Source organism: Fundulus heteroclitus, chromosome 13 (genome assembly GCF_011125445.2).
Source record: "Fundulus heteroclitus isolate FHET01 chromosome 13, MU-UCD_Fhet_4.1, whole genome shotgun sequence".
In the NCBI taxonomy this organism is placed as follows: Eukaryota; Metazoa; Chordata; class Actinopteri; order Cyprinodontiformes; family Fundulidae; genus Fundulus; species Fundulus heteroclitus.
Genome location: NC_046373.1, coordinates 22,992,681 through 23,017,701, shown reverse-complemented (window position 1 = coordinate 23,017,701; position 25,021 = coordinate 22,992,681). Strand labels below are relative to the sequence as shown.

The following is a 25,021-nucleotide window of genomic DNA, read 5'->3' as shown; positions in this document are numbered from 1 at the left end:
CAATTACAATATAATTCCCACTTTTGTTAAATCATGAACATAACTGGGATGAGGAAATACCACTTATGGCTCATATTCCAAACATGAATCAAGAAAACCACTTCAATAGAAGCTGTCCAACAACACAAAGTAGGCTAAAAGAATTTAATAAGCAGCAATTAATGGCCCAAATATAAAAGAATTAAAGAAAAGAAGAAAAAAGTCAGACATCCGTCCTGAAAGGGCTGTGAAGCAATGTGTAACTAAAGTTTTAGGAATTCAGTGAACCAAAGTGAAGTATTATCCATAAAGGGAACAACTACCAGCAGAGGTGAACCTTCAAAGGAACAAAAGATTTGTATTATATTGAGGAAATACGTTTTCAAGCCACAGTAAAGGAAAAAAGGGTTTGTCCCATTTGTCCAGTCACTGGACAGAGAAATCACGTCCTACCTGTCTGTCCGTCCAACCACAGCAGCAATGGAGATTTAGAAACTTTCAGTTTTATTTATTATTTAATTTGTTTGTAGTTTTGAGAAATACTGATCAAAGAAAAGAAAAACATGTGCATTTTGAGCACTGAAAAAATAAATAGCACATAGATTATTCAAACACATTTTCCAGTTTTGTATAACCGTAGTTTTCCTAAATCTTTGAGATTGTTCAATTTCATAAAGACATTTTTCTTAACTGTCTGTTGATAATCTCTCAAACATTAAAAGTTACTTGGCCTGACTAGAGGTAATGTTTATTTTCAACATGTCACATCTGTCCCATTACCATATTTACTGTGCTGTCTGATAAAAATATGTAAATATAGTATTACTTTTTACCTGCCATTCATGTATTAACAAAATTTTTGACAAGACTTTCAGGTTTTGTATTAAAACGATGTTGCGCAATAACAGCTTTCTGAGCCGTTTCTATGTTTTTTTTCCCTCTCCCATGATTGTTTTTACAAATTTTTTTTAATCTGCAAACTCATGTGGGATTAAGCAGGTCAGAAAATGGATGGATGGATGGATAGTCAAAATAGTTGGGATTTCTGCAGATGTTTACTACCCTGAACTAAGCCTTACAATATACTAATGTAGTAACAATGGTGTGAGAAAACTGCATGTTTTAGGTACTTTATGGAGTGAAAAAACAACAAAATTAAATGCAGGATGAAGATGAACACAGCATCCGTTAGTCTAATCTTTAAAAGATATGTGAAACTCAGGACCATAGCAATCCTTTGTTTTTCATCTGATCTTTCACTGTGGGCAACTTTTACACATAACAGCTCTTAGAGAATCGCCTGATTGGGAATTAACTTTATTTTTCCTATGGGATGCTTTACAGATGGGAAGGAGACATGGGAAAAAAATGTGTCTTTTGTCACTAGTAGAGCACATCAGTGCAGTTCTAAAGTCCTTACACTGGCTCCCTGTATCTCAGAATAGACTTTAAAATACTTCTGTTAGTCTATAAATCCCTGAATGGCTTAGAACCTAAATACATCACAGACTTGTTATCAGTGCATCAACCCTCCACCCTAACTCTGCAGAACTAAACACGGAGAAGCAGAATTCAGTTCCTATGCTCCACTTACCTGGAACAAACTTCCAGAATACTGTAAAAGTGCTGAAAGCCTGAGTTCTTTTAAATCAAGATTAAAAACCCATTTGTTTAGGATTGCCTTCAACTGTTCTAGTTAAATTCTTTTACTGAAACATCATTAGTTTGTAGTCCAGCTGTTTAAAATAATTAATTTTTGCTTTCAGTTTCCATTTTCCCATGTTTTATTCTGTTTCAAGTTTTCTACATTTTATTCTAACTTGCTTTTATTCCATTTTTATTTTCCAATTTTTTAAATCATGTAGAGCATTTTATGTTGTCCTTGTACTGAAATGTGCTTTACAAATAAATTTGCCGTGCCGTACCTAGAAGCTGTTAGTAATACGTAATGATCCTCTACAAACTGGCTCACCTGAGAAAAAGAAAACAACATGATGGGAAAATTATTAAATTAAGTTTAAAAAACAACAACAGCTAATGATCAAATCAAGAACAATCAAGACCACTTTGAGACAGTTTGTCTCCTTGGAATCAACGTATGAATGAATAATATTCTTAAAATCTTTGCATAAGCTCAGCGATAAAGTGAGGCAGTTCTTCTCATGTACGTCTATCGGATCATCAGGCGCACTCCTCAGTCCAGCTAAGAATAAAACATCTAACATGGTTCGGTTTTATCCTCCGCATTCACCCGTGTTTATTAGTAACGGTGTTTATAAATGGAGCCGTAACCTCGGCTTCCTAGCCATTTCAATGCCTACTACTAATGAAAATACCTCATTTTTAGATTAGTATTTTACATCAAATCAAACAAATGTCGGCTTTGTGAGAAGCGTATATGCTTAAAAGGTATTTTTAAAAGGTACTTTTAATCTGAAAAACAAGCCTAAATCGAATGTATATTTAAACATGTACTGCTTTAAAAATAAAACCTGTATATTAATGAACGGGATCATTTTTAGTGGACCACTTACATAAATTGGTGCAGCTGTACCACAAAAAAAATTACATAATAACAGCATCAAATCATATTTTGATATAGATAATCATTTAATTGATGAAAAATAGATTGTTCACATGGCAAAAAGCAGAATCCCAACCATACTGTCAGCTTTTGCGTTAATTATAAATTAGAGTTAGTCGTCATCACAGTATTTTTTGCCAAATAGCGATAAACTGTTGGATATTTGCCCATCCCTTTCTATCATTAGTGTTTTATTTAAAAAGCTTTTGATTCACAAACAGAACAAATGTGTTTCTTCTTCGTGACTCGGCGTGCATGAAGTGAAATATCCAACTAAACGAACCTCTGAGCCGCCTGTACGACCAGCCGTGTGACGCTATGTGCCTGAGTGGGTTTTTGTGTGTTCCACCCACTCCAGTTTCTCCCTAAACTCCATATTACAAACCGAACAGCGGAGGGGTTTGTCTCCCGTGTGACAGCTCATGTGACACGTCAGACTCGACCTGCGGCCGAAGCTTTGCTCGCAGAGGGAGCAGCTGTACGGTTTCTCTCCTGTGTGGGTCCTTGTGTGTTCTGCTAGCGTGTATTTCCTTCTAAACGCAGCGTTACAGACGGGGCATTTGAAGGGTCGCTCTCCTGTGTGGACTCGGTTGTGCCTCGACAGATCCGCCCGGTGGTTAAAAGTCTTATTGCACTCAGAGCAGCTGTGTAACTTCTTATCGCCCTCACTTGTTGTTTCACCAACAGGACCGTTCTTTAGAGAATTTAAACCCGACGCTCTGTTTTTGGACGACGCTAAATGCGGATCTGGACTTGGCTCCAGGCTCACAGGGTCTCTGCTCTCTTCAGAGAGGTTGCGATGTAAGTGCGATGACAGAAGTTTATTTTTAGCGTTGTTGCTCTTCACAGGGATGGCAGGTTTTCTGGGCTTTGTAATATCAGCCTCCTCTAGTTCCTTCTTCATCTGTGGTGGGTTTGAGCAGTCCTGACCCGGTCTGGAACTCCAGTGGTTCTCCTCAGGAGAAGGCTCCACTTTGATCACCACCAGCTGCTGAACACCTGCAGGAAAAAAAAAGTGGAAAAGTTACAAAAGGTTTCATATTGGTGATTCTTTTTTTTAAGTGTTAATGGATGTCACTATATAGGGTAGTTCACTGCTATTGTTTTCATCCGGGTTTTTCGCGCATGCGCGCCGGACTGGTAGGCAAAAGGCGAACACAACGGCGGACGCAAACAGAGAAACTTGCGAGTTCTCCACGTATTTTTCTTCTTTAGATAACGTATCACAAGATCGTTTTAAGAGTAAGTTTATGGTTGATGGTATCAGATTGCCAGATCCACACAGCAAAAGCCTGAAGGGACGGAGCGAGTCTGTGAAATGCTGGCCAAGTGTTCCGTACCGCGAAATACAGCTGCCTTATAAACACGGCAGGCCAGTACAGACGAGAGAGCATAAAAACCATGAAACCACTGGACGGCTACATTTATTTTATATCGGGAAAAAGACTCCAGCAACGCCCGCGACGCCATGAGGGATTAAGTGGTCAGAAAATGGATGGATGGACGTTCAGACATGTTTGTGTAACAGCACAAGGGGCGTCGGACACAGACCGCGTCTCAGCAGAGAGGAAGACCCGCCCGGTAGGTTAAAAAAAACATCATTCACTAGGGATTATTTTGGTGTTTTTGTCTTAAAATGGGTGGGTGTGTCGGCGACATTGCAGCGTAAACACAGAAGTACTAGAGCCCGTGAACGGGGGCGTAATGGAGTCACTGCTGCCGCTCCTCCGGCCTGTGTAGCGATCGCCACCGCCCCTCCGCCGCTATTTAAGTAGAACAATGACTAGAGCAGAATTAAGTTGTATTTACCGGAGATGAAGTGTAGACTACAAATTCTGTTGTAGAATGATGGCTCCCCCAGTCCATTGGGAGTGTCTGCCTGTGCTCTTTTCATTGAAAATATCCATTTCTTTCTTCCTCCTTCGGTAAACGACAGAAATGTACATCCAACGATTTGGAATGCCTCTCTGTGCAACCGGGAGCACAACAAGTCGTAGGCATTGCTTAGATTCCAAAAATAAACGAAGTAAAAGTACGCTCTAAATCACCCATTTTGTCATGTAGTAGACGAGAACAGTACTATTTTTTGCCTACCCGCGGGACCCGGATGTAGCGCTAACGTCACGCGTGAACTACCCTATATCAGAAATTTATCGTCATCGCAACATCAGAGAGATGATGCAAAGAACTGCCTGGAGTGCAATGAGCGTTAGCTAGTTATGTTTGGCAACATTTGTTGTTTACTGCAACATAAACTGTTTCAGGAGGTAAAGAGGTGGCAAAGTTGATAAGAAACTAAAAGGTAAGATGTTTCAATGCCAAAGCATCACAAGTCAGACCAAGGCAACCTTTTCATTGAAACCATGTGTTTGGAAATGATGAATGTTTTTTAGTAGCTAAAGTGACTCGTTTTCTGAGGTCTATGTCTGCTGTGATCCTAAAGCAGAAAGATATAAACACTTCCATTCTTTCTGTATTTATCGCAAGGTATTATCGTTATCGCAACATTTACTCGTATTATTGCTAGTGTTGCACCGATACCGATACCAGTATCAGACGGGGCTCTGATCCAGCACTAAAATGGTGGTATCGGTATCAGCAAGTACCAACAAATAGGCCATCGATACCATTTTGATGTTTGTATGTCACTTGAACGCAGCCTTCTCTCTCCTGACTAGTATTATACATGTTGTATAAGTTCATGAAAGTTGCACTATTTTGGCATTTGAGAGCCAAAACTCAGGGTTTAAAAGAGATTATTCAATTATTAATGTCATTTTACTGTCTTACTGTTGCACTACTATTATACATGTTATAATTTCACGAATGTTGCACTATTTTGGCCTTTGAGAGCCGAATGTTTATTTAACTATTGTCACTCATTCCAGGTAGGCAATAAAAAGTTCTACTACCCTAAGTAGTATGCAGTTCTTCATATATACACACACACATCAATTTCAAACAGATGGTATTGGTATCGGGGCCAATAATTGGCATCGGTGCAACACTAATTATTGCATATCCCAACTTTTCCTAATATAGTGCAGCCCTTAAAGAGTGCATCCTGGAGTCTGGACTTTAATGGAAATAATGTAATGGCTATAATGGAAAAAAACAGCTGTAACCCCTTGTTCATCACCTGTTTCTTTGTATGTCTCTTATGTGTGTTCACCACAGTAACAATAAATAATCTTAATGTGCTTAGATCCATTTCCATGTATCTCTGGCATCTAGAGTTCTCTGCATTTAGCTTCCTCCAACCTTAGATTAACGCTGACCAACTACACTGTCACTGCTGAAGAACAGAATTCCCACAGCATGATGCTGCCACCACCGTGCTTTATTACAGGCCCAAAATGTTGTTCTCATCTAATCAGATCTCTATTTTCTACATCAAGGGGGCGTGACTCGTCTGGGAGAGCTACTATCCTGCAACCTTCAGATGCCATTTGATTCAGATGTGTTAGAAGTGATGCATCTACAAGCTGCAGGATAGTAGTTCTCGAGGACAGGAGCTCGACACCCTTGTCCCTAGAGGTTTCTTTACCCCCTAGATGCCTTTCAGCAAACTTCTTGGTACTTTCTTTCAGAAAGGTTTTCTTCTTGTGACTCAAGGCCAGATTATCTGCCTTAGGACAGCGGATACAAATTAGCTGTTGTGCTAATTCTGGAATATTTACAGTGATGCTTTAAGCCGACATGTTGATGAATGTGCATTGTCCTAATTCAAATAAATAAAGAAATAAAAAATTGTCGAGTACACAAACCAATGTGTCTCCTGTTGACAGACTTCTACTTGAGGTGTGCAGCGCTACAGCTCCTCCAGAGTCAGCATGGGCCATCTAGGCTCCTCTGATTAATGCTCTCATTGCCTGGCCAGTCTGTTTAGGTCAGGGGTCTGCAACCTGCAGCTCTTTGGGTCCTCAACAGTGACTTAAAGACCACAAAAAATGACCAGGAGTTGTGGTGCATGGTATAAAATGTAATCAAAAAGATTAATGTTAGTGGGTCTCCTATCTTTAATGCAGTTCCTGCAAAGAACAGACTGAAGATAATGGTGCAAGATATTGGGTTCTTGTTTTTGCATTTTTGTTTTCGCCTAATTTTTTTGTAACAAACTAAAGATGTTTTTTTTCTCTAATCAAATGCAAATAAAACACATTTAGTTAATCAAAAATAATCTAATTCAAGAAAACATTTTTTGACATCCTGAAGCTCAACAATAGAAATAAAATGTTAATTCTTTAATTTAACCATTAAAAAACACATTTTACAGGTTTGTATTTTTACAATTGATTAGCTACCCTTTTTTTAAGTGTTGTGTAGCTTTTATGGCTGTAGACAAATTATATTCAGCAGAACCAACACCAGAAAAGGCTCCGTGGGTTGAAAAGGGTTTCAGACCCCGGGTTTAGGTGGAAAGCCCAGTCCAGGTGGTTCAGATGATGGTTTAAATGGTTCTCTGTGGGATGTTCAAGGTTTAGATAATTTCTTTTTCAGTACAAATTTAAAGGGTTAGAAAACACCCTGGCTCCTTGTAAAAAAAATAAAATAAAAAATTGCATTGTATCTGCAGCCTCTTCTATTCCATTTAGTGCATATAGTGTCAAAATTCCCTGAAATTAATCCGGAAATGTGTCTTATGTATTTTTGCCTTTGTGATTAAATAGATTATGAGGCATTTTAACTTTTAGCCTTTACCCTAAGAGTGCTGTTGGTGTGCTTTGGCTGCTGAACAGATTAGTTGCCTTTTCTCCTTTTCGTTTTTCTGTGGGTAATAACTAAGATATGTAACCTTAGAGTCACCCTGACCACAGACCGTGCCGGTTGAAGGTAATTTACCTGCGTGGATCTTCATGTGCTTAACGACGTCCTGGTTTCTTCTGAATGCTGCCTCACAAACCGAGCAGCTGAACGGTTTCTCTCCTGTGTGGATTCTGGTGTGCTCCATCAGAGCGTTTTTCAGCTTGAAAGCAGCCTTACAGATGGGACAGCCGTACGGTTTCTGTCCCGTGTGACACCTCATGTGACGGGTCAGGCTTATGCCGTGACTGAAGCTCTGGCCGCAGACCGAGCAGCTGTACGGCTTCTGCCCCGTGTGGCTCCTGGTGTGCTCCACCAGTGTGTATTTCCGCTTAAAAGTCGCCTTGCAGACGGAGCAGCTGAACGGCCTCTCGTCCGTGTGGATTCGCCCGTGCTCCATCAGGTTTCTTTTCGAGGTGAAAGCTTTGCTGCAGACGGCGCAGCTGTGGGGTTTCTCTTTCGTGTGGTAGGTCATGTGATAGGTGAGACTCTCCTTCCTGCTGAACTTCTGTCCGCAAACCGAGCAGCTGAAAGGTTTTTCCTCGGTGTGACACCTCATGTGGCGAGTTACGCTTTCCCTCCTGCTGAACTTTTGATCGCAGAAGGAGCAGCTGAAGGGTTTTTCTTCAGAGTGGATTCTGTTGTGTCTCACCAGACACGGCCTGCTGTTGAAGGTTTTCCCACATTCAGAGCAAGTGTACAGCTTCTTACAACTTATATCTCCTAATGAAGGTCCATTGAACTCCCCAGAGATTCCCTCAGTGACGTCTTTCCCTGAAGCCTCCGGAGGTTTCTCTTTGTTATTAGACTTCTGCTCCGGTCCGCCATGGTCCCCGTTCTCCTCGGTCCCGCTGTGATGAAGCTCTAAGGTCGAAGATAAATCTTCCTGATCTTCGTCTTCTACAGGATTGAATACAAATTCTGTGATCTCAGTCTCATCCTCTTCCTCTTTAATCTGTGGGTCCTCCTTCTCAAACGTCAGCTGGACGTCTGGAGAAAAGACAAACACAGAAAGGCTTGTGGAAACATGGCCAGCAGCAACAAGATCTATCCATTATCTTTCTTATTAAAAAGAAAAAAATAAATAAACTATCAGAAATGAATGACAAAAAACAGATACATATGAACCCTTTTGGTCCTGTCACATACTGTTGCAGTCGATCAGAAAGGAAAAGTTTAACTGCACTCATCGTAGGGATGAATGTAATTTTAGTGTATTTAATGGGCTTGATATACAGCAAATGTTAAAAACAAGAATTGGATGTACACAGTTGACTTTATAGAGGATTTTCTCTAATCGCCACAGGGTAAAATATCTAGCTTAAACCTCTAGTAATTGCCACTTAAATGAGCCTAAGCATGTTACACTTAAACCTTGTTGTTGTTTTTGTAGCAATCAGCAATGTCCTGGGCACTTCCTGGCTGGATGTTTGATTAAAGTATATTGCTGAATTGGTAGACTACACCTAAACTGTTTGGATTTGGAGTCCTGTCACCTTTCAGAAGCTAGCTGTGATGTTTAGTTTGAAATATAAAAAATGCCAACCATGCTTTACATTTCATTATTACTTTCAACAGTTAAAATATTAAACTCAACAGTAAACAAAGAAAGAATACATTAGTTAACCGACATTTAATCTGCTAAAAATTTAAAAAGTTGTGCCGATTTTGGGGTCAGTGTTTTTCTTTTGGGTTCAACTCAATGTGGCCGACTTAAGCTGTGGGTTTGTGGTGGATGCTTCTCCCACCAACACCAACTGTTAGCATTGTTTTTTTCATAATTTACATTTGTTGGTTCCAGATTACACTATACATAATTAAGATCGAGTTATTTTATTTAGACATATTTTCTAATGGGTGCACACTTTAGTTAATTAATATTTAGTTGTCTGAATGGTTTACTTAAGACTCACTTTTATTCTTTGGCCTTTAACACCGCATAGTTGTGTGGTCCTCTGTGACCTTTTTAGTTTATTTTTTTGTTATGTACAGCACATTGGAAACTTTATCTGTTGTTAAATGTGCTATATAAATAAAGTAGACAGGATTTACACTTTTTTTTTTTCAGGTTCAGCAAATACAAATCAGCTGGAAGGGGAAGCCAGGAACATGCCACTACTCCAAAAAACTGAAGGGGGAGGAACTTTATTTGTTGAGTTAATATTCACTTATTTGTGCTAAGTTAAAGATAATTTTGCTTTATCTGTTTACGTTATTTTTTTATGTCATATTTTTGATTTGTTGTTTAGTTTAGGTTATTTATTTAAGCAGCCTTTTTTCTTTGTTCAGTTGACCTCAGTTGAGTTGGGCCCAAATTCGTGCTATTTATTATTTGGGTTATTTTGTATTTTGTTTGACCCTTTTGTTAACAATTCTTTACATTATAAAATTTAGTTTTTTTAAATTTTCGGAACACCTTTTGTCCGTTTTTTTTTTTTTTTTTTGCCTGGTCCCTTGCAGGGTTCGATTAATAACAAATAAACATGTAATCACTAATAAATGTGTATTTTTCTTCCGTACAACCAAGCTGAAGTTGTCGTGGTTATGTTCTGATAATACAATTTAAACCGAGGCGAGTGTAACAGTGTTACCATCACTGCTGGTCGGCTCCTCCATCGCCGCTGGTCGCCTTTTCTCCAACCTTCTGGCTTTTTTCACTCAGTCAGAGCAGGAATTGTCCTCAGACTCCATCAGAACCACCATCTGTTCTCTCCATCACGGCGTCTCTCTGACAGCCATCATCGGCGCTGTCAGCATCCAGCTAACAGGCTAAGCTAACACCCAACGCTTCCGGAACATCCGGGAGGAGAAGTCATCTCCAGCAAAACTTCACAAAGACGCTAAAATAAATAAATGAATATTGCTCACATGGGAATTCTTTAGGACATGTCGAAGATTGACGCATCCCCGACTCACAACAGACGCTGAATGAGGACGAGAGCAACTATGTTTCCGTAGCTTCGATCACTTCCGGTAGTTGATCGAGTCCTTCAAAATAAAAGTGGCTGCGTTAGCATGGATATGGTCATGAAGTGTCCAATCAGTTTTAAATCCATTGTAAAGTGTGAGAGCTTCACGATTTTGGCCAGCTTAAAGAAAATTAGCATATAATGACGAGACGGAGTAATAAAAAGTAATATGGGGCCCTGCGAACATTTCAGGTAACATGAGGGTACTTGTTCCAGTCAGAAGTATCATCTTGAACACCCAAGCTACTTTATGAAACATGGTGGTGGCAGCATCATGGAGTGAGAATTTATTTTTCTAGCAGGGAAAGGGGAAACCGTGTCTAACTGATGGATGGATGGATGGATGGATGGATGGATGGATGGATGGATGGATGGAAGGAAACCTTTATAGATGCTGTAAAAAGAGTTTAGAAATATGTTTCGATTCAACAACTAAAGCATATTCACATGTTAGAATGGCTCACAGTAAAGAATCAGTAGAAATACTTGAACATTGACTGACACGTGTGCTATTCGTTTCAGGACAAACTATTCATTCAATTTCACAAACAATCTTAAATCAGATTAGAGAATCTGAGTTTTCACCAGTCTCCTGCTGTCCATTCCTGATACAAATTCAACCCAGCGAGTTCCATCTCACAATGTCTTTTTTTGCTAGAACTTTATTTGTATGGAAAATGTTCTACTTTTTTTGTCACCTGTTGACTATGTAAGCAGGCAATATAGCTTCCCTTTTTTAATATTCTTTTGGAACTCCTAAACCTTTATTCATTAGTAATTTAGTGGAGTTTCAGGGTTTTATCTACTCTACAAATACTGTAATTTTTTTCTTTTACCTTAAAGGGTTTTTCTTCTGTTCAAATAGATCAAAGAATCTGTCACATTTTGCCCTTTCCAGATTGTTTACATTCTCATCTCCATTTTGACGGCTTAATGACTCCTACCATGGAACCATGTCACAGAATGTGGAAGTCAAGGGCTTTATCTGTAAAGCAAGAATGACAAAAAAAATTCATATAGATCTCACTAGACTTTATAATCTCTGCTTCTCCCATCAGACTTAATAAGAGTTTACAAATATCCTAATGGTTGATCTGATCAAGAATCATTTAGAGTAGACCATCTCTCAGCTAATGCCCATTTGCTTATTTGATGGACATTTGGCATTTACTCTTTTATCTACTATTCTAGGTGTTTCTCTAGAACTAACTTTAGATTAGATTAGTGTGCTCTTTACTCTTCTTTTTCATTGCTAATATTTGTGTATAACTCTGTGTCTTTGCCACGGTCACGTTACACGTCTGGATATGCCATATCAATTAATAATTGCACTTGTTTTCCTCCCTTTTCTGATAATTATTTTGCTTCAGGACTTTAAATTAGCTTTTTTCTTCATATTACTGAATCTATTCTGTAAGTCTGCTGTATCCTGTCAACGTGTTTTTCTCCCCATTGTATTCTACTGAGTACAATGCTTGGGCAAGACTGGGTCTCTAATGTAATGTACTCCTGCGACCACTAGGTGGTGCTAATGTTTGTGTTTTTCTTCAGGTTTGGGTAGCTGTGCATCTGCTTGTCTTCAAGTTGATGGGCTGTTTTCTCTGTTAAGCCTTTTAACAGAGGTAACCCTGATTTTACTTTTAACACATTTTACTTTTCAGTTATCTTATGTTTTATTCTTGATATCATAGCTATGATACTTAGAGTGTATCAGATTTAATTAAATTTTATTTATATAGGCTCAATTACTGATAAATGTCATTTCAAGGCTCTTTCCAAAGTCAAATTCAATCAGATTATACAGATTGGTCAAAAAGTTTCCTCTCTAAGGAAAACCAGTAGATTGCATCAAGTCTTGACAAACAGCATTCACTCCTCCTGAAAGAGCGTAGAGCCACAGTGGACAGACGTCTGCATTGTTGATGGCTTTGCAGCAATCCCTCATACTGAGCAAGCATGAAGCGACAGTGGAGAGGAAAACTCCCCTTTAACAGGGCGGAAAAACCTCCAGCAGAACCACAACCAGGCTCAGTGTGAACCCTTAGAGCAGAGGCACAACAAGAGAGACAAAAAAGCACAGAAGCACACATTGATCCAGGAATCTGTTCTACATTATATGGTATATGGGATTTGCATGACCAATTATGATCATATCGACACATGAAACGGTTTCTGCTTAGTGTCTGTTGAAAGTTGCAAAAAATAAATAAAAATGATGACAAACGATGGAGGCAAATGCAACTGTTTCTGTTAGACCTACATTGGATATCCTTTAACAAGTCCATAAAAATTGGATCTTAGATCAGACTGAGTCACAATTTCAGTTATAATAAATCAGATGCAGCTCTGAGTCTTTTTTTCCACCAAAGTTTTAAGACCAAATTATTGTTTAGGCAGTGAACCTCTTAATGTCAGGATTTTAACTTTTCTTATCCAGCACTTTCTTTAAATAACACAATGCAAAGCTTGAACTGACCAAGCATGTTCTTTATAAGAAAACAAATCACAGGAGTCATAAAGCTTGTCTTCTTGCAAACATACCTTAAATTTTCTGTTGCGTTATTTTTTTCCCAGCAATACAAAAGAAAGTTAATTTTGTTGTATGGCTGAAGAAAAAAAACGTGTCCCAGAAAAATAAAAAGGTGCATTTTTGTGAGAGTTGCTTGTTTACACAGTGGGATGTTCCTGGAAATTAAACAACATGAGAGGCAGAATACAAATGTTTATTATAACCTATAAGTTTCATACATCGCCTTATATAACAGACTTAAATCAGACATGACATTTAGAGCCGGTGTTCCTTTGTGTTCAGTAGCAGCAGTGATTTATTTAACTTTGGGGGTTTTACAGCAGTAGTGGCTCATTTTCCCCCACAGTGTGCTGACAGGAAAGGGGGTCTAAGAGAGGGGGGGGGGGGGGGGGGGGGAGACATGCAGCAAAGGCCCTCAGGCTGGAATTGAACCCGGGTCAACCACGCCAAGGACCAAAAACTCCACATATAGGTGGTTCCCACCACCCCTGCGCTATCAGAGCACGCCCCAGCAGCAGTGATTTTATTAAAAAACAGCAATCTGAGCTAAAATCCTGTGAGATCCTTTAAAATCTCTCAGGATTCTCCATCGGATCAATAGCATTTCAATTCATTTTATTTATGTAGCACCAATTCACTGCAAATGTCATCTCAAAGTAATAATATTTAAATTCAGTCTAGATCAATCCGATTCATTATATTAAAATCACATAGTTAAAAGCAGATTAATTCACCAAAAAAACCAAAACATTAGGGCTACGTTCACACTGCAGGTCTTGATGCTCAATTCCGATTTTTGTGCTGCAATCTGTTTTTTTTTTTAGGTGGCCATTCATGATACTATTAAATGTGACCGCCATCGTTCTGCTGTCTGAGCGGTTCTACACCGCAAAGCGACAGCGAAAGCAACGTTTCAAATCGCCCTGGTGGATCACTTGTTTCCCTGAAATTTAATTGGTTATGAAATTGGAGGGATTTTGATATTTTCAAAGCAGCTTGTGACCGACAAGGATCAAGAGTCAGAAGATTCAGCTGGAATTGACTGAAATCTTGCTTTTATGTCAACTCTACAAAAGAAAAATCCCCCCGGGTTCACCCTGTATTAGAGACAAGGAATCAGCATAGAGAATATCATAATGTTAAGGGCACACCTCACGGTTGATCCAGATAAACGGCTTTAGCGCCATGTGACAGCGACAAAAGTTTAACATTGTTCAACTTTCTTGCGTCGAGTTGCAAGCCCTGCTCAACTATTCAGTCTCGCTCCTGAAGTGGCTTTTTTAACTCGCTCTGACGGAAAATGAAACCGGTTGGGGCTGTGGGAGGAATGAGTCTACAGCATAGCGGCACGCAGGGAGCGGCGCCGGATTCACAACACATAACAGCAGGAGAGTGAACCAAGAAGGAACAAATATCGATCGTTACGTTTTTAAGTTCGTTGGAAACACAAAATTGTAATCAAGATCAATATCCGATTAATCTCCCAGCCCTACATCCTAGCAAGAAACAGTAAGAAGAAAGCAGCACAGCTATTAATGGTCTTCTATGGAGCGCTAACTGCTACTGCTGGTTAGAGTGACAGGAAAGACGGATAAAATGGAAAATGACCGTTCTAATCGTGGACGCTTTGAAAAATATCCGATAAGTATCTGAATTAGTACATATGGAAGTGGCACAAATCGGGATTTTCTTTGGGGTTAAAAGATCGGAATTGGGTCGTTCACACCGCCACAAAACATACAGATTTGGGTCGCGTTTCCCTGCAGAGTGAACGTAGCCTATTTTGCTGCTGCATTCCTTTCAATGTCCTCCTGTCCACCTTATTTTCGAACGCGGAAGTAACTATGGGTCCAACTTCTGTTTTTTTTTTGTGCGGCACTTCCGTTTCAGCGCTTCCCTCGGCCAAATAACATTAGCTTGACTGAAAGGATAAACTGTCACGGCAACATTTCCAAAAAATTGCAGAGCGATGGAAGTGGCAGATCAGTGCCACAGCCTCAAACTATTCATGACTGAGAGGACGATATAAAGAAGTGGCCTCATAAAACGTACGAGGACATGTTTAACCATTTTGTGCTGTCACTTGGTGTGGACGGCTCTGCAATGCGAATGTACCGAAGCGAACCTCCACAGTGGACGCCTCGCATCCACAGCTCTTGTACGATGATTAAAACACTCCTGCTCCACGTAAACATTTCTTTTACACCAGTTTTTTATGACAACCTGTAACTGGACAAACGATCCCGGTCTTTCTCGAAGTCTTAATGACGAGTAATTTGGTACGAAGTCGCTTTTCAGCTAGTTGCTGGTAGGGCTGAACGATTTTGGCAAATAATCTAATTGCGATTTTTTTTTCTTAATATTGCGATTTAATGCGGGGTTTTTTTTCCAGTTTAATTTGTGTTTATTGTGTTTTAAAATATATACAAACAACAAATCAATTTGTTTCCTCGCCATGTGGGTTAGTTGCTAAAAGACCCACAGCATCTAAACTCGGAGCAGTAATGATCGCGTTCTACCAACAATATATTTCAATCAAAATTGCAATTTTGACTTTTCTCTGCATTAACCACAAGCAATAAAAATGGCCTCTAAATAAAGATGTTTGTAAACAAGGACTATTTTAAACATGAACTTTTATTGTTTCTATTGATCAGAATATTATTCAAGAGAACAGCTTTTAATTTAATTGGACATCAATCCTTGTTGTACATAAAGTGCAACCAACAAGCAAGTCTATGTATTAAACTGATTGACCAGAACTTAATGCTATGTCTGATTATATAAACTCTATAACAAGTAATAAAATTAGATTATCTCACTGCTGCAACTGTCTTCCCTTCCATGTGGAGGCAAACCCACTTTAAACAGTTTACCAACACTTAAAGGACGTGTCTGATTCACTAATTGTTACAAAAAAATTGCAGATCTCTGCGATTTGGAAATTGTGTTCTTTTAAATCACTATTATATTGAAAATGCGATTAATTGTTCAGCCCTAGTTGCTGGTGACAGGAAGTGACCGACCGGAAGTCTCGCACAAAAAAAGGTAAACTCGCTGTCTCCGTATTTCTGTTGAAAATAAGGTGGATAGGGTTTATTTCCTTTGAAAACCTGTTTTCAAAAGTCGTATGACTCTGAACTCCAACAGCAGAGACAGAGTGAAGCTTAGTGAAGGTTATTTGACCGGATGGATCTTTGTGTGGTTCACGAATGCATGTCTCCATCTGAACGTCGCCTGACAGGTGGAGCAGCTGTAAGGTCTTTCTCCTGTGTGACACCTCATGTGACGCGACAGGCTAATGTGGCGCGCGTAGCTCTTACTACACAGCGAGCAGCTGAAAGGCTTCTCCCCGGTGTGGGTTCTGATGTGTTCATCTAAGTTGAACTTCCTTTTAAACGTTGCTTTACAGGTAGGACAGCTGAACGGCTTTTCCTCCGCGTGGCCCCTCACGTGAACAACCAGATAGGACCTGTACCTGAAGCTCAGGCCGCAGATGGAGCAAGTGTGAGGTCTCTCTCCGGTGTGGGTTCTTGTGTGTTCTTTCAAGGTGTGCGTTCTTTTGAAAGCTGCGTTACAGACGGAGCAGCTGTAAGGTCTTTCGCCGGAGTGGACCTTAGAGTGCTCCATTAGGTATTTTTTGGAAGAGAACGTTTTGCTACAGACGGGGCAGCTGAAAGGTTTTTCCCCGCTGTGAGCTCTCATGTGTCGCACCAATCCGTTTTTCCAGGTAAAAGCTCTACTACAGACGGAGCAGATGAAAGGTTTCACGCCTGTGTGGATACGGTTGTGTTCTGACAAATATTGTCTACGGCTGAAGGTTTTCCCGCATTCGGAGCAGGTATGACGAACTGGGACTTCCTTATTAGTCGCCGGGTCTAAGCCTGACTGACTTTGAAGGCTCTCCTCCCAGTTTCCATCACTGATGTCCGTCTCAGAATCAGAAGTTTTCTCTTCGGGGGTCGAGTCTAAAGACTCATCTGGATCGGGTTCTAGTTCTGGTTCCACAGACACTCCGTTCTCTTCGGTTTGACTGTGATGAAGCTCTGGGAGCTGAGGTTTCTCCTCTTCCTCTTCGCCCTTCACAGCGACAGGATCGAAAACAAACGTTGTAATTTCAGAGTCCTCAGGTTCCTCTTTCACCTTTGGGGGCTTCTGGTCTTCCTGGTCCGCCCTGGGACTCCAGTTCTCGTCCTCAGCAGGGAGCTCCTCTTTAACCACCACCAGCTGCAGGACGTCTGCAGGAAACAGACATGTTACACTAGGGCTGGACAATAATTCAATAACAATATATATCGATTGACAGACGTATATCAATGATAGAAAAACAAATGGTCAATAAAAATTTCAATAGATTAAAAGTTTTCCTTCCTTTTACATCATGTAGGTTAATATTACAGTCATTACATCCTCCCAACCAATCACAACGCAGACCCAGAAACCAAGCTCCACCCATTTCAAAGAGTTTGAGAACACACGTTCTTTTTTCTTTTTTAAAACTTGCAGTTTTGGTAAAACGTTGGTTGGATAAAAGGTTTGAGTTTGAATTCAGTGTTTGTGTGTTTTGTATCTAAAAATAAGTCATTAAACAACAGCAGGGCTGCACTTAAAATATATGTTTTGAATTTGTTGATAATTATTTATATTGATCAATATGATTTCTATTTTATCAATGTTTTTTTTCTATATCGTCCAGCCCTATGTTACAGTAAACGGCTCTCAAGTTAAACGTATCAATAACAAAATTAATTTCGCACCTTATCTAGTTTTGAGGCCTTGAAGTGTAAAAAAAAAAATGCACTTATTTGCTGCAATGATCCTGAATATGTCACCTTCGGCTCAACACGTCTGTAATATTGTGTCATTAAGACGCTGGTGATTTTTTTGATTATGATCAGCTTTTCTTGCACTACTAAAAAATGTATTGCTTGTTTGATGTTTCAGTACACTTAACAGATTTACATTTAAATAAATATTTGCTCTTATAGACCTACAGAGTGGTCTATTCCTATTCCTTAGGGAGCAGTGAGCAGGTTTTTTTTTAAAGAAAAATCATGGTAATATTAAAGTAGAGCTAGAGCTCGGCTATTAATTGATTTGATTTTTGAATTTACAATTTTTTAGGATTTAATTTTTGGAAAATCTGGATTTTATTTTCCCAGTGCACCCACTGGGTTTCCATGGAGAGAACAGCATGCAATGCTGAATATATCCATCCATCCATTTTCCAAACCGCTTTATCCCTCATGGGGTCGCGGGGGTTGCTGGTGCCTATCTCCAGCTGTCAATGGGCGAGAGGCGGGGTACACCTGGACAGGTCGCCAGTCTGTCGCAGGGCAACACAGAGAGACAAACAGGACAAACAACCATTCACACACACACTTACACCTAAGGACAATTTAGGGAAGCCAATTTGCTGAATATATGTTTAGGAAAATATACTGTCAAAATATTGTAAAGAGGAAACTTTTACCATAATACGAGGCACTTTAATTTACTCACATATTTTTCTAAGTTAGTTTAAAGTTACACAAATGAAACCTGTTCTTAGCTCATTGTGTAATACCACTGGCAGCAACATTTTGTTATATTTTTTTTTGTTTACAATGGCAGGGCAGCCATCTCTTTTTACAAGCATGTTTGACAGCTTGTATTTAGTTGCACTTTGCATTCAGGTCAACTCCAGGACGAAATGCTTGACCTAAAAGCAAGTCTTTCAAATAATTTCTTTAATTTCTTTTGTGATATGAAAAGGAGGGAGAAAAAAGGACTATTAATCAGATTAGTATAATACAAACTGAGATTTTATTTTTAAGTCATATCGCCCAGCCCTAAGTAGAACCCGTAGGGCCAGTTTATCCAGTTTGTCTGCAAAAAAAGTTTATTTTGTTGTTACACTTTGAAGCTCTTGAACCAACACTTTCTCAAACACCCCTTTCCAATTCTTTTTCGACTCAATTTCCATTTATTCCAATGATATAACTTGTCTATTTAAGTTTTATTAGTAACAAAAACATAACGGAACAAAAAACAGACTGGATAAAAAAATACAATAATAATAATCTGATGTAATAAACCGAAACAAATATTCAGTTAAAACAAATTAGTGCAGCCGGGTTGACGCTTTTCAATGGGAGATATTGCGATCTTTAGGTGGTACTGATGGTTTTTAAGCTTTGAGAAACAAAATACAAGATAAGTAAAACAGAGAACAACGACGATATGTTTATTACAGAACAACAACTTTAGGGCAACATATTGTAAATATGATAGTTCTATCTGCACCCCCATCTGCACAATAAATAAATAAACACACCTCGGTCTATACTACCTCATTCCACTTTTACAGATTTATACCAGACTATATGAATTTTATAACTTTTACTTTTTACCTTCCTCTCAGAACGGGAAATCATGATTTTAATTTTTTTATATATTTGCTTCGCCTTATATCTGGCCGAAGTTTTAATGTTAAATGCGCTGTTGTTGTTTATTTTTTTGTAGGAGTAACCCAGTCATGTTGCATGCAAACATTTAAAGAGCTGCAGAAGAAGATAATTACCATTAACCTGAGAGCCCATCTGCTCCCTGTCCGTCGGTTCCTCCATTTCTTCAACCTTCAAAGGTTTTCTCGAAATCTAAGCAGAAAGTTTCCTCTCCTTACAGCCACAATCACACAAACACAAACTGTTCTCCATCAGAACCTCGCTGTGCTCCTCGGTGCTGCCTGGTTCAGGCTAACGGGCTAAGCCAACACCCGCAGCTTCCTTACTGCGTCCTCGGCGGTGTCGTTTCCAGCTAACATGCTAAGCTAACACTCGGGGCTTCCGTTACTTCCGGGAGGGAATCTAACCATAAAAAACTCTTGGATTACGCGTAAGAAACACTAACTACTATAGTATGAATATTTTATATTTGGAAGACTGCCAAAATGGAAATGTCGCATAATAAGATGGAAACAAAACCTTGACGACGGAGCTTCTGCTGCTAGGAGACATTTACTTCCGTTGGTAATACTAGCCTTCAAAATAAAAGCTCGATCTGGATAAGAGCGCTGAACCAAATATCCAACGCGTAAACACTATACAGAGCGGAATAGTTTAGTAAAATGGAACCAATAATGTTACGTCTGTCGTTATAAAATTTATTGAGTTCAAAATAAAAGCTTAAATTTAACAACACTTGACAGAGTGTTATGTGGACCACCTATAAATAGACACCTAGAGTAGCCTACCATGCTCATTTCTGTTTCAGTTGGCACCAATCTGTTCTAGATTAAAGGTAATCAACATCTGAAATTATTAAATAATACTCAAATTTAAATAGCTGTGCTTATGTTTATATAGCACCAATTCCCAACAAACGGATTTATTGTAATGCAATGTATTTTAAAAAAGACACAAATATCCAGTTTATCCCCAGTTATATAGAGTGCAATTTGGTCAGAATTTAATTCAAATCAATCCAGACTATTCCAATGCCATCCTATGAAATAGATTCAGATCCAACAACAAATATTTCTTCACAGCTTGACTTCAAATGTGCAGCAGATAAATTAATTTTCTTTGAAAAGCTGTTTTACAAACAGAGGCGCGGGTGTAACGCTTATTACTCTGTGGTTTGTGGGAAAGTAAATGGACTGAATTTATATGGCGCTTTTCCAGTCATACTGACCACTCAAAACGCTGTACACTATAGCCACATTAACCCAATTGATCTCACATTCACACACCAATAATTCATACACCAAACCCACAATCTTCCGATTGCAAGATGACCACTCAACCCATCAACCCAGAATAACCCAATCAATTCTTAAATTGAAAAGTCAATTTGACAATCGATTGACTGGTTGGTGATCATATTCTATGTCATAATCTAACAACTTATTCTATTTTTCTGCTTTTTGAAACTGTGTGGATGATATAATATGGAAAGAGATCTATAGTGTCTATCTATGCATTACTTAATTCCAAACATGGTTAAGGATTTTTTTTCTTTCATAGAATTTATGCAGCCAAAAATACATCAGACATAAAGTAGACAATGTGAACTTTGGTTTCTGTAAGATCCACCCATAATCTGTACTAAATTTATTTTGGTACTGACCTTTTGTTCACAACTTTTGATAAAAACCTGTGTTGTTGTTTTTTTGTGTGTGTTTTTTTGTTTTTGTTTTTTTTTGCAGAAAACCATTGTTAAAAGACTTTCACAATTTTATAAATATGCACCTATTCATTTTTCAAGTAGTGTGAATCTTTCTATTAGTGTGTCATCTTAATAGAGAATGCTCAATTAAGATGAAGTTCACTCCTTTGAAGTTAGAAGCATCTTAACAGATGGATTGTATCAGATTGCTTTCTTCTTCATAAACTATGAGTGAAGATACTTTTCTTGATATCCCAAATAATCATGGGAAATAACTTTACGCCAGTCTTCTGCTGTCCAATAATTCAGTTTATTTGCATTGCACATATTCACAACAGACTGCATCTTCCAACATTTAACAAGACAATCAGAACCTAATTCTGTCCCGATTTAATTATTAGGAAACCAGCTTACTCCAATATGATCCAATCACAAATTGGTTTCAAAGTCTATTTAAAAAGGAGTTTTGTTGCAGACAAACTTCTTCTCTTCAGGTCGAGATCCAATGTATCACAGGATAGTTTTTCTCTTTTTCTTTTTTATGAATTAAATACACATTCATGAGTAGCAGATGCTCTTATGATGCCTATGATAGAGGATATACTTGAAGCTCTCCCTGGTATCATTTAAACGAGCTCTACTTGCCTCATGTGCACAGAGGTCGTTTTCCTGTTTATACAAAGTAGAAACTGATAGCTCATGCCCTAGCCAACAAAACCAGTAGATACCCAGTCTGTACACCTTTTCTGTTATTGTGTAGAAGTCTGCAGCAGGCAGGGAGTCTGATTGGTTGTTTCAGGGTTGCAGGTGGTGTGGGGTTGAACAGAGGAGTGAAGATGCATCTTGATACATTCAGTCACCTCTAACTTTTCTTTATACTCATAAAAAAAAGACCTCCAGAAATATAACCCTAACACATTTTTATTTACTTTACTTGAATTGTATTATATATATATATATATATATATATATATATATATATATATATATATATATATATATATATATATATATATATATATATATATATATATATATATATATGTGTGTGTATATGCGGCTTCTACTCTGTGTGGGTTTTTGTGTGTTCTACCAAGGCGTGTTTATGTTTAAAACCTGCAATACAGACAGAATATTTAAAAAGACTTTCCTCTTTGAGAACTTTTGTAAGTTCTACAAAGTTCCCTTTAAAAGTAAAAGCTTTGTTAGAGACGGAGCCGCTGAACAGCTTCTCTCCTTGTGTGGATCCTTATGTGTTCTGTTAAACTGGTCTTCCTTTTAAAAGCGGCGCTACAGACCGGACAGCTGAAAGCTTTTCCTTCACTGTGCGTTCTCATGTAGTGTCAACGACTGTCTCCGTGTGAAGGTTTTTTCACAGACGGAGCAGCTGAATGGCTTCTCCCCAGTGTGGGTTTTTTTGTGCTCCACTAAAGTGGATTTCCTCTTGAAAGCCGCCTTACAGACGGAGCAGCTGTAAGGTTTCTCTTCTCCGTGATCTCTCATGTGAACCGTAAGATATGACTTGCGACTATAACTTCGGCCGCAGAGCGAGCAGCTGAACGGCTTCTCCCCCGTGTGGGTTTTTGTGTGTTCTCCCAAGGTTCGTTTAATTTTAAAAGCTGCGTTACAGACAGAACATCTAAAGGGTCTTTCCTCTGTGTGAACTTTTGTATGTGATCTTAAGTTTCCTTTAGAGGTAAAAGCTTTGTTACAGATGGAGCAGCTGAAAGGTTTCTCTCCAGTGTGGATCCTGTTGTGTTCTAACAAATTTGGTTTGCGGCTGAATGTTTTCCCACACTCAGAGCACATGTGTATCTTTTTACCTTTCTGCGTTTTTCTCTCCCCAACAGGGACTTTGCGCTTCACAGAGTCTAAACCTGACTGGGTTTCACCGCTCTCCTCCCAGTTTCCATCACTGACGTCCGTCTCTGAAGACTCTGAAGAAGAATCTAAAGTTCTGTCTTCACCATCTGATTCTAAACATTCATCTGGATTGGGTCTTTGTCCAGCAGAGTTCTCCTCAGTCTGGCTGTGAGGCAGTTCTGGGAGCTGAGGTTTCTCTTCATCATCTTCGCTCCTCACAGGGACGGGATTTAATGCTGACTCACTGATCTCATTCTCCTCCTTTTCCTCTTTAATCTGTGGGAACTTCTGGTCCTCCTGGTTCAGTGTGTGACAGCAGTTCTGCTCCTCATCAGGAATCTCGTCCTTGATCACTGACAGCTGCTGGACGTCTGTAGAAAATACAAACACGGATAGTAACCAAAAACACCTCTAATGTAATTTCTATACAATATAATCCTCTTTCAATGCTGATTTTTTATTATCTCGACAACATCACCCAAGGCTTCAGTGTGTAATATGAGTTTTTCCAGAGTCGGGGGCTCTTTGATGATCTTTAGAATGATCTCTGAGATATAGGGCCCAGGTTATAGTCATAGATCACTTCTTTGTTTTGCTTTGCTTTGTTACAGAAGTGTTTAATCCCATTTACAGCTGCGATGCACAATATTGAGGTTTGTGGCCTTTTGGTTTGCACTTTCTCTGGCAGCATAGGAGAAGACTGTTTAGAACAAAGAGTGTTGTCATACCTTTCATTGTTGTCTGGAGATGTATATATTAACAGCTGGCATAAGCTTATGGTCTGGGAGGTTTACAACTTTACTGACCTTTCTATGTTGCTCCTTTCTTGATCTTTTGACCTTGTGCCCAGAAAGTTCAAATGAAGTTGGCAGGAAGGTTTTTTTTTTCTCATGTCCATTGGGATCTGTTTGTTAGTTGAGTCGCTAAGTTGGCTATCACTGTTTGGAATCACGGACCAAGTTGTGTCCCATATCCAGCATTTACTTCCTCATTCACCTCAAGTCAGTAGATTTTTATTTCCAATGCTTCAAAGTCCAGGACTGCTTTGTAGACCCAGTCCATCCCTGGATCTACATGTAGCCTTAATGTTGAATCTGGGTCTATTGCTCACTGGGCACCTTTCCAAAGACCAGAATGCTGTTTTACTTAGGGCTGGGTTTATATTTATAATGTAGTAAAAAAAAAAACAACAACAACAACTAATTATTAGTGTTAGTAAAATGCAGTCAAAGAATGAAATAGACAATTACCTTCAATCTGAGCGCTCATCTGTTCAACGTGTGTTGGTTCCTCCGTCTCTTATAGCTGACTTCTCCCCAAAGCTCTGAAGTTCTGAGATTTTTTTACCCTTAAAATGGATCAGAACCACAGTCTGCTCTCCATCTTAGGAAGAGTACCATAATGAAAATTTCGCACACTGAAATATGGAAACAGAACCTTGACAACGGAGCTTCTGCCTCTAGGAGACAACCACTTCCGTTGGAGGTCGGGTGATGCTGGCCTTCAAAATAAAAGCTCGTTCTGACCCATACAGCGCTGCACTACTGTTAAATCCTGGACTACTAATAAAAAGATAAATAGTTGCGTGCAATGAAACAGATAACGTTCCGTCTCTCACTATAAAAAATATTCAGTTAAAAATAAAAGCTGATAAACACTTCACATAGTGTCATGTGGGCCACCTATAGGTACCAATGAACATTTAATCATTTTTTAACCCCAACTATTCGGTTTCAGTTGAAAATGTATCTTAACTATTTAATGATATTTGCATTTAGGGCTGGACAATATAAAAAAAAAAATCATATCGATAAAATATAAATCAAATTGATCGAATTCAAAACATTAAGTGCAGCCCTGACCATTTTATACTGTTGCTTATAGCGACCTATTTTTAGATGCAGAACACACAAACACTGAATTCAAACTTAACTTTATCTTAAACCAACTTTTTACCGAAATTGCTAGTTTTTAAAAAAGGGATCCTGGTTTTGCATTTGTGATTGGTTGGGAGGATGTAATGATTGTAATAACCTACATGGCTAAAATGCAAAAGGAAGGAAAACTCTTATTCTATTGAAATTTTGACTGACCCCTTTTTCTATCATCAATATACGTCTATTGGTAAAAATATATTGTTATTGA

At 38.9% G+C, this 25,021-nt stretch overlaps 3 protein-coding genes across 4 annotated transcripts; all 3 read right to left on the bottom strand.

The window, feature by feature from the left end:
• Positions 1-2,570: 2,570 nt before the first annotated feature.
• Positions 2,571-10,358, bottom strand: LOC105937768 (zinc finger protein 2). Of its 2 annotated transcripts, none has more exons than XM_036145443.1 (3): positions 10,235-10,358; positions 7,406-8,356; positions 2,571-3,562 (listed from the first exon to the last, which is right to left on the bottom strand). In XM_036145443.1, the coding sequence occupies exons 1-3, from the start codon at positions 10,269-10,271 to the stop codon at positions 2,880-2,882; spliced, it is 1,671 nt and encodes a 556-aa protein (XP_036001336.1). In that variant the 5' UTR covers positions 10,272-10,358; the 3' UTR covers positions 2,571-2,879. The 2 variants fall into 2 exon arrangements, with proteins under 2 accessions (XP_036001336.1, XP_036001337.1); XM_036145444.1 differs by having other exon boundaries at positions 9,958-10,346.
• Positions 10,359-15,690: 5,332 nt separating this feature from the next.
• On the bottom strand, positions 15,691-19,889 carry LOC118556515 (gastrula zinc finger protein XlCGF8.2DB-like). The gene is made up of 2 exons (XM_036145442.1): positions 19,428-19,889; positions 15,691-17,103 (listed from the first exon to the last, which is right to left on the bottom strand). Exons 1-2 carry the CDS (start codon positions 19,471-19,473, stop codon positions 16,043-16,045), a joined length of 1,107 nt encoding a protein of 368 aa, XP_036001335.1. The 5' UTR covers positions 19,474-19,889; the 3' UTR covers positions 15,691-16,042.
• A 2,187-nt stretch (positions 19,890-22,076) lies between these two features.
• On the bottom strand, positions 22,077-24,481 carry LOC110369566 (oocyte zinc finger protein XlCOF19-like). The gene is made up of 2 exons (XM_021324919.2): positions 24,127-24,481; positions 22,077-23,247 (listed from the first exon to the last, which is right to left on the bottom strand). Exons 1-2 carry the CDS (start codon positions 24,143-24,145, stop codon positions 22,334-22,336), a joined length of 933 nt encoding a protein of 310 aa, XP_021180594.2. The 5' UTR covers positions 24,146-24,481; the 3' UTR covers positions 22,077-22,333.
• Positions 24,482-25,021: the final 540 nt, after the last annotated feature.

Coding starts and splice junctions, on each gene's coding strand:
- LOC105937768 (XM_036145443.1), bottom strand. CDS start 10,271: ATGCGTCAATCTTCGACATGTCCTAAAGAATTCCCAT. Junction 8,357..10,234: donor ATGTCCTAAAGAATTCCCAT/GTGAGCAATATT, acceptor TCTTTTCTCCAG/ACGTCCAGCTGACGTTTGAG. Junction 3,563..7,405: donor GCACATGAAGATCCACGCAG/GTAAATTACCTT, acceptor TTTTTCCTGCAG/GTGTTCAGCAGCTGGTGGTG.
- LOC118556515 (XM_036145442.1), bottom strand. CDS start 19,473: ATGGAGGAACCGACGGACAGGGAGCAGATGGGCTCTCAGGTTAATG. Junction 17,104..19,427: donor GATGGGCTCTCAGGTTAATG/GTAATTATCTTC, acceptor TGTTTCCTGCAG/ACGTCCTGCAGCTGGTGGTG.